Here is an 18,201-nt window from a genome sequence, read left to right as displayed (position 1 = left end):
TGTTAAAAGGTATTTAACCAGACTCAAAGGCCTGATGACACTTTGTAAAACAGCATTTTTATTTCAAACTTTCAGAAATCCCATTATTATTTCCATTCACAAGAAAACTGCTGACAACAAGACAGATAAAGATGACAAAAGTTAAACAATCCGGGGGGATAATACTACTGATTGTGCCTGCAGGTGAATGTTGGAAATTGAGGTGAAAGTGTCTCTTCACATTTGACAGAAAAGGCACAAAAATGTCACAGAAACAAAACAGAATTATTGGGGAAGGGATGACATGGATAGAACGGCAAGACAACAGAGAAAATAATCTGGAAGTGGTCCTCGGAAGTTCTCAACCGCTCAGCACCATCCGGACGAGCTCTGTGTGGAGAGTGATGGAGAAAAATCAGCATTTCAGAGTACAGACACAAGGTCGGGTATAAGCTAATTCCTAACCAGCCATATCTCTTAAATAAAAATAAATAAATAAATAATAAAAATAAATAAAAAATCGTTAGGTATGCATGGATGCTACATGCAGGCCACATTTATGCAGGAGAGAAAGGTTAAAGGTCAGAGAATCAGAGAACACCATCTGTGCTCAATATCTACAGACTAACATCAAAATTCATTTTTTAATAAAAGGTTAATTCACTACCCTCTGTTCAACCAGATATAGTATAATGGACAAAAGCTATGAGACAGGAACACTGAGTCAGTGAGCATGAGGCAGTCGCAGAACTACGGTGGCTGTGAGAGGTCAAACACTGCAACTTAAGAAAACACCAGCAAACAGAAAAACACTGCAAAAGCGCACAAAACAAGACAGAACTGTGCCTGGGGAGACATTAACAATATGCAGAATATGCAATGTGTTTTATGATTCATATAACACTATTAGCCATTTACTGCTAGCTTCTCACTTGTGCATCCCCTCCTCCCAATTCTGCTTGCTGGCATTTCAGTGTTGCAGTGTGTAAAAAACACTGTGTACGGAGGCCCTACATACATCCAATGCAGCCTGAAATCTATTCTAGGCAATACCCAGCACAGCTGCAACTAAGAACTCAAATGTCCAACTTCGATGGAATGAATATCACACAGTTTTTACCCCCGACACAAGGCTGCACGAAGTCCCACTAAGATTATGTGACAATAAAGCAGGTAAATATGTGTAGCTGGGCACCACAGCACATCTAAACCAAACACTCTGTAAAGCGATCTCCTATGAAATTTACAAAAGCTACGGACTTGACTTGACTTTGAGATTTGATTTCATCTAAGATTTTTAATTGATGCACCTATGGTACAATTTCAAAATTCTATGTCGCCTCATTAGTAAGTTATCGCATTCACAAACTTGGATGTCCACGCAAGGGGGACAACTTTTATGTCCTTAAAAGCTGTCCCCCCATAATAGTGTTTTTGTGGACATTTTGTTGACTCCATTTATGCATAGGGGATTTTCACATACTTCACTGAAGAGGTATGTGCCACCCTGCCTAGACCTCTTGCTCCTCCTTTGCCCCCCTATATAAACTTTTCTAGATCCGCCACTGGTCCATGCCGCCTGCCTGCCCAGCGGGGTAATGACAATACCCCATCAGCCTTTTACAGCTCAGGGGTAAAAATCAATGGCAGTAGTGTTATTTTTCCTGATATAATCTGGTTCTTATTTGTTGTTAAGAAAGTTTTTATGCACAATGATCTACCTTCGTAGTTAATGCAGCCATTGGCGTCTTCATGTCCCGCTAAAAGAGTCTCCACCTCTTCTTCTGTCATCTTTTCACCTGGAAGATAAAGAAGAAAATATAAGCACTGAAGCACAGAATGAAGAAATAGACATTTTAAAGAAGCAGAAATCACAGCCTTTAAAGAGATAACTACTTGAACGCAGGCCAACTGTGATTTATAGATCGTGACTAATACTTCATGTATTCTGCAGGTCTTACCTAATGTGGTGAGGACATGACGCAGCTCAGCTCCCATCACTGTGCCATTTCCCTCCTTGTCAAAGACGCGCAGACCTTCAACAATGTCGTCAAAGGAGCACTGGTCCTTGTTCTTAGCAATGGCCTGATACATGGGGAGGAACTGCTCAAAATCCAGCATCTTGGTGTTCATCTCTGCAGGGGGACAAACAACAGTGAGCCTTCAATGGTGAAGGTGTCGTGAATAGGTTTGAGATAACATGAGTTTTGGGGTTGAATTTTGTAGAATTTTGTGATGTTTTTCTGTCAGGCTTTTGTTTCTTGTCCATTCATGGTGATGATTCAGAGTTCAGTCACATGGATGTGGGTGATGATATTTAAGGCTGACACAAATAACCTGTTCATCTGCATGCAGAGCTGGTAAATGTATGTTTTTCCTGCTGCCACTTTCTTTGGACCTGCTGTGGTGACCCCCTTTGGGCAGTGGAACAGCCAACAGTAGCATCAGATAAATAATGTTTTGTGCACATTGTTATTATGATCAAAACTCGTTTTGATTGCATGTAAGACATTTTCTCAAGATTTAGAGTTTCTCTAGTGATGTGAGGGACATTGGAGCCCGTTTACCAAGTCTTAGATTGTCCAGAACAGTTTGCACACAGCAGTAAATTTAGTCTGCAGGTAAAGACATGTGTTTTAGTTCAGGTGTGACTCTTACAAGTTACACTGACAAAGCAAGCCACTGAGCAGTGACTCTCCTGTACTACTTTGCGGACGTTATAACGAGACCTTGTAATTGTACACCTGACCACCGCAGTTATAGTCATCTGCTTTTGTTGTGAGTAGTGAATCAGATACTAGCCTTCCAGCTTGGGGTTTCCCAGGACTTTGAGTACTTCAGCATTGACCGGGTTCTGTCCCAGAGCTCGGATAACATCGCCACACTGGCTGTAGGTGATCTTCCCCTCGCCCGTCCGGTCAAACAAAAGGAAGGCCTCTTTAAACTCTAGTGATAAGGAAAGCAAATGCAGAACTCCAGTTCAGCTGCAGAGCATGTTAGGTTCCCAAAAATTACAGGCAGGCCTTCATGACACAGGTAATGGCGTATGCACCAAAGCTTTACTGATACCCTGTATGTGGGAAGGAAAACATGATTTTCCATACGTTGTTTTGACAGTAAACACTAGCAGCTTCTGTGCATGCAGTTTCATTTCAAAAAAGCAAGAGGTTAGCAAGTGGGCCAATAAAATTCTCACGTCTGTAAACACTTGTTCGTAATCAATGGTGCTTTTACACTAAAGATGATACACAGCACTTCATTACTATAAAATACACAATGTAGTTTTTTCCACTGGAATCAAAAACTGACACGCTTCACATAAACCAAGTCCTCTCCTTACTGTCAGTGGGTGAGTGTATAACACAAAATTACAAAAGCATGAAATGCATTTCTGTTCTGTTAAAAAAACAAAAACACCACTACAAAGCAAACGTACCATAGCAAACAATGTAAACTGTGTTTCAGTGCCGGTTGACACACCTACACCCGCACCACAAAAATGTGAGTCGTTATTATGTCTGCTAGCATATCACACATTTAAAAAGCTCAAGCATGCAAACAAATCAACATGTTTCACCCAAGTCCTGTTTTGCAGGTTAGCACTGGTGATGAACTCGGAGTTAAACGCTTGTCCAGTTTAAGTCGTGAGGAGCCTTCAGGTTTCCCACACAGTGAATGCCATTCAGTGAGGTGAGTTAAATTTAGCTCAGTTTTACATTGCAGTTCTCATTTACCTGCAGCGATCCTACACAGATACAGGGCCAGAAGTCAGAGCTTTCTTCTTTTCTTTTTTTCTAAATATGTACTGGTTACATCAATCCGATGAATGTTATGGATAATAAACCCCTTTTCATAATGAGACTCACCCATGATCTGGTCCTCCGTTAGGTCGGACTGGTTGAGGCACAGTTCGGAGAGAGGGGAGAAACAGGTAGATGAAACAAAACGACAGAGACTTCAGTGAGATTTACAAATGAGTTAATCCCGCAATGGCATCAATTACAGGCAAGAAACGGCTCGGAGCTAAAGGCTCGAGTGAGTGAAGCAGGCTAGCAAATTCGCATTTAGCGTTACCTGGGCTGGATTAGGAGATGGTAAAATCATTTTCCATAAATACAGCAAAATGCCGATATTTCCATAATTTTTTCTGCGGGAATCTTTGACTTACCATGTTTGTTTTTTTAGAGGGTTTAGATGACAGATGGCTCAAGCTGCTGGACCTCCTCTGAGCTCCGAGGACTCAAACGGCTCCTGCGTGGTACATCCCCGGTGATGTCACCGTTGCTTTGGCAGCAACAGCCAATCACATGCCTCCATTTCACAGCTGCATTTCTCGCATAGTTGCAGGGTTGCAGCTCGTTTGTGGTGCAGCACGGTGCTGCAGAGCCATAACCTGCACACATGCTACACACCCCCTTCCGGTTTTATGAAAAAATAAGATGCGACACATTAACACACAAATGTAAAGCAAAGCTACTGCACGAATGCTGTAATATCGAATATTTTTAACGGCGCATTCCCATCGTTGAGTCCTGCTATAGCTACACATTAATGGTATAAAGCTGTGACAGATGACGCTGTTCTTTAGACTTAACCTAACACAGCCTGCTTTTTAATCCCGGGCTCAGTGAAGAGCCAGTAATCAGCAGCTTGACGGCTTTGTGCCCACATTGAATCTGCTTACCCTGACAATAGGTTATCAAATGGGTGAAATTCCTCAGGTCTATTAAGCGCAACAGCACTTAACGCATGTACAGCTTTTTCTATTAACAGGAACCTCTGTAAACGTTTCTGTAACTTAATGAAAACTTTATATTTTGAACTGCCAGAACTTTTCCCCCCAGTTTTGCAAATTCATCTTAGTAGTTTCACTGGTGCAGCCCACTTAAGATCAATGTGGGCTGCATGTGGACCACAATGTAAAATGACTTTGACATGATCTATAGGATGATCTAGGCTTGTTTTTGATTAGGCATTATTTGTACTGTGTGCACAGAGCACTTCTTCACTGAAGCATATCATTACATTTGGTTTCTTATCTTCTTCAGTCTGTGTTTGGCCCCATCATCTGATACTCTCTCTTCTCTTAATCACCAAACAGTTGCAGTTGGCTGTCCCCTCAGCCTGGTTCTGCTTGAGGTGTTTATTCCTGTCAAAAGTGAGTGCTTGCTCATAAGGGGGGGTGTTTGTTAGGGTTTTCTCCACAATACTGTACTGGCTTTAACTTGTAGTATAAAGCACCTTGAGATGACTGTTGTTGTGATTTGGTACTATATAAATTAACCTAAATTTAGTGATAAGGTTTAAAGTGGTTTTGCTAAAAATGTTGTTCTTTGCAACGAGGATCCATAACAAGTTGGGCAATTTGTCAGGAATGAGATCACAGATACAAGCAGTGAAAATGAGTTTTCGCTGAAGGGTGGCTGGCTTCTCCCTTAGAGATAGGGCGACAAGTTCAGCCATCCGGGAGGGTCTCAGAGTAGAGCCACTGCTCCTGCACATTGAAAGAGGCCATTTGAGGTGGTTCGAGCATCTGACAAAGATGCCTCCTGGGTGAGGTGTTCTAGGCATGTCCCATCGGGAGGAGGCCCTGGGGCAGACCCAGAACACGCTGGAGATAATATCTCTTGGCTGGTCTGGGAACGCCATGATGTTCCCCCGGACAAGCTGGAGGTGGTGGGCTTCTCTTCTTAGGCTGCTGCCCCCACGACCCGGCCCCGGATAAGCAGAAGAAGATAGATGGATGTAAGTTCAGTTAGGTTACAAAGCAAGAGGTTCGTCATATATAGAGATAATTTTTGATAATTTTTGAAAATAATTACTAAACCACTAAACCTTTTCATTAAAAAATTTATATTTATGTGTCAAAATACAGAACACAGAATAGTGTATAAAATTAAATACTAAGACAGGTTTTTCAGGAAAAAGATTTTATTGTTGGATTGGTCATTTCATCAGGTACCAGTGTTTGTGGGCGCACATACTCTTTCAAATTCATGATGCTGTGTGACTGTGATGCCTCAGTCTTAGAGTACACAAAAACCTGAATTATATTCACACACAAAATAAAGACATGTCAAATTCAGCTGGATGAACAATTTCCCCTCTCTTCATTCTGCGTCTTCAGTCGTCTCGCCGCATTGAAATCGGACAAAGTCTAGCACTCGAGCCTGCTGACCTCTGAGGAACTGTGCCACAGTCCTGCTGGGGTCTGCCAGGAAGGTCTGAGGCAGCAGGCATGTCTCACTTTCGCCACAGGGCAGGTCATCCATGTTACCCAGAGACAAAGGGGACTCTCCGACTATATGCTGTCCCAGTTTACGACCTAGCATTTCCTGCTCTCCTTCCTTTCCACCCTGAAATATGACCAGGGCTCCATAACGGCCCATGGCTACCTCGGTCTGGGTGCTGATGCCGCCGTGTACATATGAACCAATTTTCCACTCAGCAGGGATGCCCACCGTCACTGCCCGCTTCAAAGACATGTTCTCACCAAGGTGACCTGAGGAGCAAGAGGCACCAATATAAAACCGAAGCCTGCTGCAACAGACTGTTCATTTTCATGTTATTGAGCAACAATTCAAAAACTTGACAATTTCAAAATTTGTTCCGCTTATATTTCTATTTATTTACATTTTTTGTTTCAAACCAAAACAGCTGTATTTATTCAACTTTCAGATAAGCACTCCTTCCTGACAATCTGACAGCACCTAAACATGTCAGCTTCACACTTGAATGAACAACCTAGCAACTTTTCTGCAAAACTTTAACTGCCTAATAACATCCAGCCTACTGCATCAATTTAACAGCCAAAGTCTGAATGTATCGAGTTGTAATATTTCATACACTGCTCAAGAAAAGTTAAAGGAACACTTTTTAATCAGAGTATAATATTGGTCTGGTCAGTGAAGTAGCAGAGGGGGTTGTTAATCAGTTTCAGCTGCTTGGTGTTAATTAAATTAACATGGTAATATGAGGCAATATCTGGACCCCTATAGAGGTTACACAGGTAGTCCAGCTCCTCTATGATGTAACATTCGTATGTGTCATTGTCAGAAGGATCGCTGTGTCTGCCAGAGAGCTGGCTAGAGCCGTAGAAGGTCCTTTAACCCATCAGCAGGACCTGTCTCTATGCTCCTTTGTGCAAGGAGGAACTTGAGCACTGCCAAAGCTACAACGGGCCACTGGTGTGAATGGTAATGTGTCTGAGCAGACAATCAGAGAGACTTCATGAGGGTGGCCTGAGGGCCTAATGTCCCCTAGCTGGCTCTATGTACCGTGGAACCCAGTTGGCATTTGCCATAGAATACCAGAATTGGCAGGTCCACCACTGGCACTGTGTACTTTTCACAGATTAGAACAGGTTCCCCCTGAGCATGTGTGACAGATGCAAAAGGATCTGTTGAAGCCGTGTAGAAGGTTATGCTGCCTACAACAATGTTCAGCATGATTGGTTTGGTGGTGGGTCAGTGGTGGTATATGAAGGCTAGGCAATGCCACCCTGACTCCCATTAGCTATCCTTGAAATCCTTGGACCCATTGTCAGTCCCTACACTGGTGCAGTGGATCCTGGGTTCATCCTAGTGCATGAAAATGGCCGATATCATGTTGCGAGAGTTAGCAGACAGTTCCTGGAAGATGAAGGATTTGATAGAGCTGACCGTCCCCCACACTTGCCTGATCTAAATCTAACAGAACACCTCTGGGACATTATGTTTCGGTCCATCTGACCCCACAAGTCAACACCTCAGACTGTCCAGGAGCTCAGTGACACTGTGGTCCAGATCTGGGAGGAGATCCCCCAGGACTAGTGAGTACCATTTTGAGTTGCTGCAATAAAATTTGGTAAGACAGACTACCCTGCCACATAATGTTTTCACTTTGATTTTAAGGGCATCTTTGAATTCAGGCCTCTGTAGGCTGATAATTTTCCTTTTCATCAAAGAATTTGGCATCCTTATAGATATATAGATACATAGATATCCAGCATGATCCCCCCACCCCATTGAGATCTGATGTGTTTTTAACATATTCCTTTATTTTTTGAGCAGTCTAAATGTGTGTACCACATTTCTCTCCATCTTATATTTCTGTTAAGCTCGAGCATAAAACTGAAACGTCTGAATAACAGAAAACCATAATTTTAACAAATTGCAATGTTATATGACCCATGTGCAAAGTACTGACCTATAGTGAGAGCCACCTGATCAGCTAGTGAGGTTCCTTCACCCACGCTGAGTTTGCTTAAGTCATCGCTTGATAGGACACTCTGGAAAGAAAAGCCAGTTTGTTAGTGTAAGGACTGCTAAACAAGGCTAATGTGTAGTTTAGTGTTTCTTCAGGAGTGTCTAAGTGACTACAGCAGTGATTCCTAAAGTGTGGGCTGGGGCCCCCTGGTGGGCTATGAAAGTTCTGCAGGTGGGCCACAGTAATGACACAAATTCAGTTTGAAATTACTCACAAGTATGTACAGTCACCCATTTATATAAAATGTATTTATTTACACAAAAAGGGAATGTAAACTGGTAATGGGATGTGGTTACTTTGCAATATTATGCATTACTCTGACTTAAATTTACTGCTCTTGTATTAAAGTTGGTGTCCCAGTGGCAGGTGGGCCACCCATTAGCCTAATACTTTGCATATGACTGGGTAGCATCAAAAATTTATAGCCAGAGGCGTGTGAGGTTATTTTATTATTATTTTTTTTAATACAATTGTTCTTAAGGGAAATGCAGCACTTTAGCTCATATTTTGATTAGAGTGAAGATTTAAGGTTGGACCATGCACTGGCTTCATTTCTGTGATCGGTTTGTTTCATTCCACCTTGGGTTGGACACATGATCAGCGAGACAACCAAGACGAGTTTAAAGTTAAACGTCAATCCTGCGCTTACCGCTTACCTTTGCGACATCTCTCCTTCTTCTTCTTCTTCTTCTTTTTTGTGTTTAACGGCGGTTGGCAACCAACGTAAAGGAGCATTACCGCCTCCTACTGTTCCGGAGTATGGGTCAGACAGTGAGCTTACAATCTGTATCCAAATCAAACAAACAAACAAACAAACAAAAAAAAAAACCTTACACTCTTTCATAAACACCTATAGCCTTCAAAAACCCCACCAATTCCCTCACCTGTGCCCTACTACCCTCCAACACACTCTTCAGATTAAATTCCCCGATTCCCCGCTCCCTCAATCTATTCTGCAGAACTTTCCTCTCCACATCATAACCCTTGCACCGCAGTATTACATGCTCTACCGTCTCCTCCTCCTCCTGGCACACTCCACAAAGCCCCGTCTCATGTTCTCCTATCATCTGTAGTGTTTTATTTAATGCACAATGTCCCAGCCTAAGCCTGGTAATGACCACCTCTGCTCTCCTATTACCCCCATATCTCCAAAAGTTGAATCTGTTCATCTGGACGTAGCGTTATATTACCGATATTACGATATTACCCCCATACAACCTACACCCTGCCACCTCCTTCTTAAAATGATACAAGTGCCTGCCCTTACTCCCTGAATCCCACCGCTCCTGCCACTCCTGAACAACCTGCCTCCAAACAATACCTTTTGCTTCAGATCCACTGCTTTTAATTTCCATCTCAGTCCTATGTTTAGTCAATGCTCCTTTTGCCAACCTATCCACCTTTTCATTTCCACTGATTCCTACATGAGCTGGCACCCAAAGAAAGTGAATATTGCCACCACAACACCTTATTCTGCTTATAGTCTCCAGAATAGTAAACAGCATACCCTGCCTTGTCTTCGAACAAAACGATTGTAGACTTGAAAGAACAGCTGCTGAGTCAGAACATACTACTACCTGCCTGAGTTTTGAACACTCTATCCATTTCAATGCTACCAAAATTGCTACCATTTCAACCGTGTACACTGCCAGTCCATCCGAAGTGCGTCTGTTTATTTCAATATTTTTGGATGGAACTACTATTCCAAACCCTGTAATTCCGGTATCTGGACTTTTAGCACCATCCGTGAACACATGAATATACCCAGGGTATTCATTCGAGCTGTGAAAATGAAATGCTGAAACAAGATTGACTTTTCCTTTCAATTTCCTCTTCAGATCCAGCAAGTACCAGTCCACAGGAGGGGTCTCCAATAACCATGGAGGAACCACAGGGAACACAACTGCAGGACATATTTTAAGTTCATACACATGACACTCCTTAGCCCACTGATTCCCCACCTTTCCAAAATGATCCTTCTGACTTCTTCCATACTCCCAGCACTACAAAAGGACCTCCTTTGTAGGATGTGCGTCACCATGACCACCAAGATGAACCCAGTAATTCACTGATACTTGCTTCCTCCTAAGATCCAGGGGCATTTCTCCCATCTCCACCTGTAGGGCACTGACTGGAGACGTTTTAAAAGCTCCACAGCACACTCTAAGGGCTTCTGATTGCAAAACATCCAAACGTCTCAACACAGAATGAGCTGCTGAACCATATGCCACACACCTGTAATCGAAGACAGAGCTAATCAATGCCTGGTAAAGCCTTTTCAAAGCAGAAGAGCTTGCTCCCCAACCCCTCCCAGCTACACACCTCATAACATTAACAACTTTTTTACATTTGGTTTCAATCCGGTCAATATGCTCCCTCCATGTCAGTCTTGAATCAAACACAACACCTAAGTACTTAAAAGAGCTCACTTTCCCAATTTCCTCGTCATACAGTTTCAATGTCAAAGTCTCACTCACTGTTCTTTTGGTAAAGAACATCATTTTTGTTTTTTCCACCGAAAACCTGAATCCCCAGTCAAATCCCCACTCAACCACCATATTTACAGTCTCCTGAACCTTGCCCACTAGGTGCTCAATATTTCTTCCTTTTTTCCATAACACACCATCATCAGCAAACAAAGACCTCCCAATACCCTCAGGAACATCAGAAAAAACATCATCGATCATTATAACAAAAAGCAGGGGACTAATCGCACTGCCCTGTGGTGTCCCATTCTCAACCGTGCACTGACTAGAAACTGTAGACCCAATTCGCACTTGGATCTTCCTACCAGATAAAAAGTCTTGGATCCAATTGAATGCCCTGCCACCAATACCCAATTTGCGACATCTCTTGTTAATGTTCTGAATAAAAAGGTTAAGGACATCTTCACATCCTACAGAAGTGAGCAATCTTATGAAAGCTCAGAATGTCATTGACGTCCACGCTGTGGAAGGAAGCCGTCCAGGGTCAAAAATGTTCAAGTGAATTGCTTATTGCACTTCTGCGCCACCTAGCGTACCAGAGGACAGCTGCTCTGTATTGTCAGAGCCAGCCCAAGGTTTTGAGGAGCCTTGGGCAGAATTTGATCTTTGGGCCCCCGTCCCCAGCTAGTCCTACTATTAACTTTTTTTTCATGCTTAATTATTTATGCATTATACATATTAGCATGTATATGCTAACTGCAGGACTGTTTTGACTGCACTGATTGGACTGTTTTTGAAGCTGCATCTGATAACTTACGACTTAACGCCCACTCACATCCTGGGCCATCTGACCTCAGGAATTCACATGACAAGGTGGGGCCAGGTTTCACAATGAGCTCACCCGAAACCTTGGCTGATTAGGTCCCACACCCGCTTTCACACCTTGGCGCATGTGATTAGAGGATCACCAGGGGGTCCTTTGTCCCTCCTTGGGGGGATACTCCCACTGGGTTTAAATCTGGGACTCTCGGCCATTTGACCTTAGAACTGAAGAAGCTTCTCGGATGAGAGGTGAAATGTCTTCAAGCAACTTAAAGAAGTCCAGACGCTTTTCTTTGCAAACTCCTTTGACTATGATGACCTGGATGAGCTCACGGACACTGTGACATCATACAACAGTTTTTGCGAAGACGTGTGTGTGCCAACAAAGACCTTTTGCACATACAACAACAATAAACCATGGTTCACTCCTAAACTCCAACATCTTCGTAAGGCCAAGGAGGACGCCTACAGAAGTGGTGACAGGGCCCTGTACAAGCAGGCCAGGAACACACTGACCAAGGAGATCAAAGAAGCTAAAAGGATCTACTCCCAGAAGCTGGAAGAACGGCTCTCAGCCAACGACCCTGCATCAGTGTGGAGGGGCCTGCAGGAAATCACCAGCTACAGACGCCCCCCACCCACTGTTGAAGCAAACAAAGACTTGGCCAACGAGTTAAACACTTTCTACTGAAGGTTTGAGACGGACAGACTCCCACGCCTCACCCTCCCCTCCCCAGAGACACTGCTTCAGACACTGACCCCCAACACACCTTCCACCTCTCCCCCCTTCACCCTCACCCTCTCCAATCCAGTCTCAACGACCACCCCCACCCTCCCCAATCCAGACCCAACGACCACCACCACCCTCCCCATTTCAGACTCAACGACCACCATCACCCTCTCCAATCCAGACTCAACGACCTCCATCACACCTCCCACCCCCTTTCCTCCTCCCTGAAACTCAGAATACACACTGAGGATGTGAGCCGACTATTTCAGAAACAGAAGCCCAGGAAAGCCCCCGGACCAGACGGTGTCTCACCCTCCTGCCTCAAGACCTGTGCTGAACAGCTGGCTCCCATCTTCACTCGCATCTTCAACAGATCCCTGGAGCTGTGTGAAGTTCCATCCTGCTTCAAACGCTCCACCATCATCCCTGTTCCCAAGAAACCCACCATCACAGGACTGAATGACTACAGACCTGTCGCCTTGACGTCTGTGGTCATGAAATCCTTCGAACGACTGGTGTTAGCCCATCTGAAGGACATTACAGGCCACCATCTGGACCCTCTGCAGTTTGCCTACCGGGCAAACAGGTCGGTGGATGATGCAGTGAATATGGGGCTGCATTACATCCTGCAACACCTCGACCACCCGGGAACTTATGCCAGGATCCTGTTTGTGGACTTTAGTTCGGCTTTTAACACCATCGTGCCTGAACTTCTCTCTTCCAAACTCTCCCAGCTCAGCGTGTCTCCAGCTACCTGTCAGTGGATCACCAGCTTCCTGACAGACAGAAAGCAACAAGTGAGGCTGGGGGAGATCACCTCTGAAACTCGGTCCCTCAGTATTGGTGCCCCTCAAGGATGTGTCCTCTCACCACTACTGTTCTCCCTCTACACTAATGACTGCACCTCCAAGAACTCGGCTGTTAAACTCCTAAAGTTTGCAGATGACACCACCGTCATTGGCCTCATTCAGGATGGTGATGAGTCTGCATACCGGCAGGAAGTTGAGCGGCTGGTACTCTGGTGCAGTCAGCACAATCTGGAGCTGAACACTCTTAAAACTGTAGAGATGACAGTGGACTTCAGGAGACATCCCTCAACTCTGCCCCCCCCTCATCATGTCAGACAGCCCTGTGTCAACTGTGAAGATCACAGTACCACCATCTCCCAGGACCTGAAGTGGGAGACAAACATCAACTCCATCCTCAAAAAGACCCAGCAGAAGATGTACTTCCTGAGACAACTGGGGAAGTACAGTCTTCCACAGGAGCTGCTGATCCAGTTCTACACTGCGGTCATTGAGTCTGTCCTGTGCTCCTCCATCACAGTCTGGTATGGTGCAGCCACTAAACAGGACAGGAGCAGACTGCAGCGGACTGTACGGGCAGCAGAAAGGATCATCGGTGCCCCCCTGCCCTCCATCCAGGATCTGTACCTCTCAAGAACCAGGAAACGGGCAGGGAAAATCATCACAGACCCCTCACACCCTGGACACAGACTTTTTGACCTGCTGCCCTCTGGCAGACGGTACAGAAGCCTGCAGACCAGGACCACCCGACACAGGAACAGTTTCTTTCCCCTCGCCATCTCCCTCCTAAACAGTTGACCTGTCACACTGCTCCCACTCCCAGACTGCAACTGCACCTTATGTACATTCTGTAGTATTCATTCCACCTCATTTCATTTCTGTATTTTATGTATATAAGTTTAGATTAGTTATTTATAGTTGGTTTACACAGCTTTGTGTATGTATGTGTATGCATGTGTAATGTATATATAGACACGTGTGTGTGTGTGTGTTTTACATTGCTGTGCTTGAGAGCCACCATCTACCGGAACCAAATTCCTTGTATTTGTCTGCACATATACTTGGCCAATAAACACGATTCTGATTCTGATTCTGATATGAAATATATATTAGTAGTGTGAAAAGAGTTAAAATAAACCAGCAGGTTCAATATTTTTATTGTTTCTGAAATGTGCAAAAAGGGCAGAAGAGTCCCACAGAATTTAACATAGGCCTAAATGTTCAATTTTCATATAGTAATGAAAATGTAAAGACAGACAATATTAACTAAATCAATTAGAAACTAACTGACTAGAGAGCTAATAGTCCGTTATCAACCATGATGTCTGTGGTTTCCATTCAGCATCACCTAAACTTACCACACCTATACTGAAATAAAGGCTCAGTTGATGCTTCTGTTTAACAACAACATTGTTAGTGAATGTTAAAGATTAATAACTCATATACTGCTTTGTTGTTTATTATATGTATGCTGCTGTTACGCCTCAGTTTGTTTTATTTTGAGAGGGATAAATCCTTTTTTGAGACAAGCTTGATGTAACTGACTTGTAAACACTTACAGTTTGCATGAATGTGACCTCAGCTCTGACTGTGAAAACGATAAAACTTTAAAGATGAAGGTTTTAGTCTGTTAACATATTTATCAAAATATTCCACTTTATTTTGTATTAATACATACAATAGAGAGCTGGTTCTGTTTATAGTTTTCAGTCATGTGACTGACTCACTACACTGGCAGGTACAACATCATAGGAAAAACAAAAGATATAAAGAGAAATTACAAATTTTGGGGAATTGTGATCCATATTCTTTATTTAAAACTCCTGAAAGTGGCGATGTGTCTTCCAGAGCTCCAGTTTGGAGACATCTAGTGGTATTTTGTAAAGAATTGCTCACCTTACACTGCTGCCAGGATAAAAGTTTTCAAAGTGCAAACAGCTATGTATATTCTTGCTCTTGGGTAAATAATGCAGCACTGTGGGAGGTAAAAAAAATCAATAAAATTGTTCATGGTTAAAACAACATTAAGTGCTACATGTTACGGTTTGTTGACTTTGACATTTAAAGTGTAGGGCCAGAAAATTTCTGGAAGTTTTAGTTTGTCACATTAATGTCGTGTCATATCAGTTAAGTTAACCGAGTATTTTTACAATGTCAGCTAAATCATTCCTATAGTTTAAACGAGCCGCCACTGACAGGCGGGCTCGCTGTGGAGAAGCAGGGATTGGTGGGATTTTAACATGTAAAGTGGGTTTAGGAGAGATGTGCTTTTGTGTTGGTGCCATACTCTCTGCTGTTCTGGCTACTCTAAACATTGATTAATGCATCTGATAGCACAGCCTAAATGCAGTATCTTCCATTTAGGACAAGTTAAACTGGAAGAGATTAAAAGAGTGGCTGCACAGTGAAAGGATGGGCGGGCGTGTCCCAGTAGCTGTCATGTCACGTGAAAACTATGGATTGATCGATACTGAAAATGCAGGGTCTGTCAACAGAACACAAAGCAAACATTAAGCGCTCCCTATGTCACCACCTGATGACGTCCTCGCCAGTCACAGCTGCTTACTGCACTGCACAACTTGAAATTTCCCAAATGTGCTTGACTGCAGTGATAAACAACAGATTACGACCATCGAAGCAAAATTCAAATGTCTGGCACAGCAGATGGTAAACAGTTTGTCTTTAGAAGCAGATCACGATCGAGTTTGTTTGGACACAGTGAACATAGTTAACGTATTAAACCACCTGAAAACACACCACAAACTGCAATCTAATGAATGCATGAAGGGCAAGAGCAACAATGCAGTGACTGCTGATGTGAATCGTCTGTCAACTCAGACATCCATAAAAGCTTCTGTTACCTCAGTGCAAAGTAAAAGCCTCAAATGTATTAACAAACTGTTATCTCAAATAGTATGGCTCTGAAAATTAGCTTAACCTAAGAGTCACATTCTTTTACATGAACATTTTAAAGCTGAAAGAAAATTATATATAAAAACCATCAATTGATTTTCAACACAATTCTTGCTCTTAATAAAGAGGATGCAATTAATTAATCCATAAGTTTGGAAATATCTTTGCAAGCGCAGATAAACATCAACAATAATTTAGTTTAGCTTGGAATATCAAGCTTAAGACTGCATTATTTTCTTCATTACATCAATGTAAATGTAATGCATATTGCAGCTTGCATATTAAAGACAAAAACAGACAACCGAGTCTACAATTCCCAAGGGATCAGCAAATTATGCAGTAGAAGACTGGAAAATGTTGCCTGGTCTGACGTGTCTTCCTGCTGTAAAATTTGGGTAGTAGGGTCATAATTTGGCATCCTGCCAGGTATAATGCTGTTGTTCACACTACACACTAGACAGCCAACAACTGCTCAGTAGTCACTGTATAATCTAATTAGTTCCCAGAACTAATTAGATTATAAAAAAACTATGCAAACTCGTTGCCTCAAAAAATTGAGTAAAGCACTTAAGATGGCTAAGTTGGGGCAACTTATTGATTTTGAGTATGCATGTGTACTCGGTGACCTTTAGCGTGACAAATCAAAATATGCTCCCTTCATTAAAACTATTTTTCCACTATAAAATATTATTGTATTAAAGGAACTCAAAACTGTCTAATTTTTTTGTCCCTCGTTTCATCATTTTAAAACATTTTCAATATAAATATTCAAAATCGTGTTGAAAATTTGTCGATCAAATATAACGCTGCAGGCTATAGCACTATAGCACAGGCTACAACTATAACACTACAACATTTTATGTGTTTCTCAAAGGTTAAAAGCCAAAGGCTAAACAGCAATTTTGTAGCACTTTCCAGAGTTTAAATTTTAAAAAATCAGGTTAATCTGGTTGAAAAAATATTCAAAAAATGTAAGTTCTATTTTTATTTGGCATGAACCCTCATGTGTACTTTAGGGGTAGGAAAATCAAACATTTACATGTCATCAGGCATCCCAAGAAAAATCCAAACCAGTGTTTGTTGCAGATTTAGTTTTCTTTGTAAGTGAACTTCGTTTCAAGGCATCGATTCTTTCAGAACTGAATTTTTCCAGGCTTTAAATCATGATTGCACTCTCAGCCAGCGAGTGCATTTGAGCATGTGATCTCCACATGATGAGAGATACTGAAATGTGTAAGCTATTCTGGGTTATCTCACATAAACCCTGTGAAAACAGCATCTGGTCATTCAGGTGGAAAAATCAGAGGAGGTCCCATCATAATGCATAAATGTACTTCAAATGACTTTGATGGAAATTACATTATTTTTCAAGGCAAATTCCATATATAAAAAAACAACTTATAACATATATGTTATGAGCTTTGATATTTTTTATGTGTTAAAGCTCCGTGTGATAACCAAATGTAGTTTCCATTGAAGAGAAAAAACTGGAGACCTTTATCGTTAAATAGATCAATAAATATTAAAAAAGGGATTCAAATATGACTTTATTCATATAAATACATAATTAATTAAGATAACACCTCAAAAAAGCACACTGGTGTGTTTTGCATAAAAGGTGCAATTGTGATGAAGTGACATGACTTATGGGTCTGGGTAATGTGAGTGCTGCTTTCGGATTGTTCGAGTGAATTTGTAATTCATTATTTTCTTTTAACCGCACACACACTTAAACAACATAAAGACCGTGTGCTCCTTCGTGGTATGCCTGGCATTCCTGATAGCACACAACTTAAACAAAACACAAAAGACTGCTTTCAAACAAGGTCTCACAGCTGGCGTGTCGTGATGCGGTATATATGGACTGGTCCCAGCACCACACTCCATAAGGGAAGAAAACTTTAATAATCAATACAGCAGCTGTACTAGACCAGCTCCACCTGGCACTGCTCCCTGAACTCCTCAGCCACTCTCTTATACAGCTGAGGAAAACTACAGTCCACCACCACATAGACTCACTGGCTGATTAGGTTGGGGAACCAGCCTGTTTTGTGTTGCAGTACCAAGCTTCAAATAACAGCAAAACTCACAAGGTTGTAATGTGTACAGTCTGTAGTGACAGTGGACTTGAGATAGTGAGCTCCAACTCATCAATGTTGACACTTCTTTACACGTCATTTTTCAACATGCAGGACAAATGTTTCAAAGAGATGTTGGCTCAAGCCATGGCCATTTTTAACCTAACCAAGCAGTTTTCTTGCTTTTCTTCAGATACAAA

At 42.4% G+C, this 18,201-nt stretch overlaps 2 protein-coding genes across 2 annotated transcripts; both read right to left on the bottom strand.

The window, feature by feature from the left end:
* Positions 1-35: 35 nt before the first annotated feature.
* On the bottom strand, positions 36-4,304 carry myl6 (myosin, light chain 6, alkali, smooth muscle and non-muscle). Its single transcript, XM_003441474.5, has 6 exons — positions 4,148-4,304; positions 3,846-3,873; positions 2,782-2,925; positions 1,941-2,114; positions 1,701-1,778; positions 36-369 (listed from the first exon to the last, which is right to left on the bottom strand). The coding sequence occupies exons 1-6, from the start codon at positions 4,148-4,150 to the stop codon at positions 341-343; spliced, it is 456 nt and encodes a 151-aa protein (XP_003441522.1). The 5' UTR covers positions 4,151-4,304; the 3' UTR covers positions 36-340.
* Positions 4,305-5,729: 1,425 nt separating this feature from the next.
* Positions 5,730-9,293, bottom strand: LOC109194330 (elongation factor Ts, mitochondrial). Its single transcript, XM_025907026.1, has 4 exons — positions 9,111-9,293; positions 8,883-8,918; positions 8,167-8,248; positions 5,730-6,481 (listed from the first exon to the last, which is right to left on the bottom strand). The coding sequence occupies exons 1-4, from the start codon at positions 9,291-9,293 to the stop codon at positions 6,090-6,092; spliced, it is 693 nt and encodes a 230-aa protein (XP_025762811.1). The 3' UTR covers positions 5,730-6,089.
* Between the last annotated feature and the right edge of the window lie 8,908 nt (positions 9,294-18,201).

Source organism: Oreochromis niloticus, linkage group LG5 (assembly GCF_001858045.2).
Source record: "Oreochromis niloticus isolate F11D_XX linkage group LG5, O_niloticus_UMD_NMBU, whole genome shotgun sequence".
NCBI lineage: Eukaryota > Metazoa > Chordata > Actinopteri > Cichliformes > Cichlidae > Oreochromis > Oreochromis niloticus.
This window is presented reverse-complemented; position numbering and strand designations above follow the sequence as displayed.

Coding starts and splice junctions, on each gene's coding strand:
- myl6 (XM_003441474.5), bottom strand. Junction 2,926..3,845: donor AACGGAGGACCAGATCATGG/GTGAGTCTCATT, acceptor CCTTATCACTAG/AGTTTAAAGAGGCCTTCCTT. Junction 2,115..2,781: donor GGGAAACCCCAAGCTGGAAG/GCTAGTATCTGA, acceptor GTCCCCCTGCAG/AGATGAACACCAAGATGCTG.
- LOC109194330 (XM_025907026.1), bottom strand. CDS start 9,293: ATGATAGGAGAACATGAGACGGGGCTTTGTGGAGTGTGCCAGGAGGAG. Junction 8,919..9,110: donor TGGAGGGTAGTAGGGCACAG/GTGAGGGAATTG, acceptor TAAACACAAAAA/AGAAGAAGAAGAAGAAGAAG. Junction 6,482..8,166: donor TCAGGTGGCTCTCACTATAG/GTCAGTACTTTG, acceptor CTTGCTCCTCAG/GTCACCTTGGTGAGAACATG.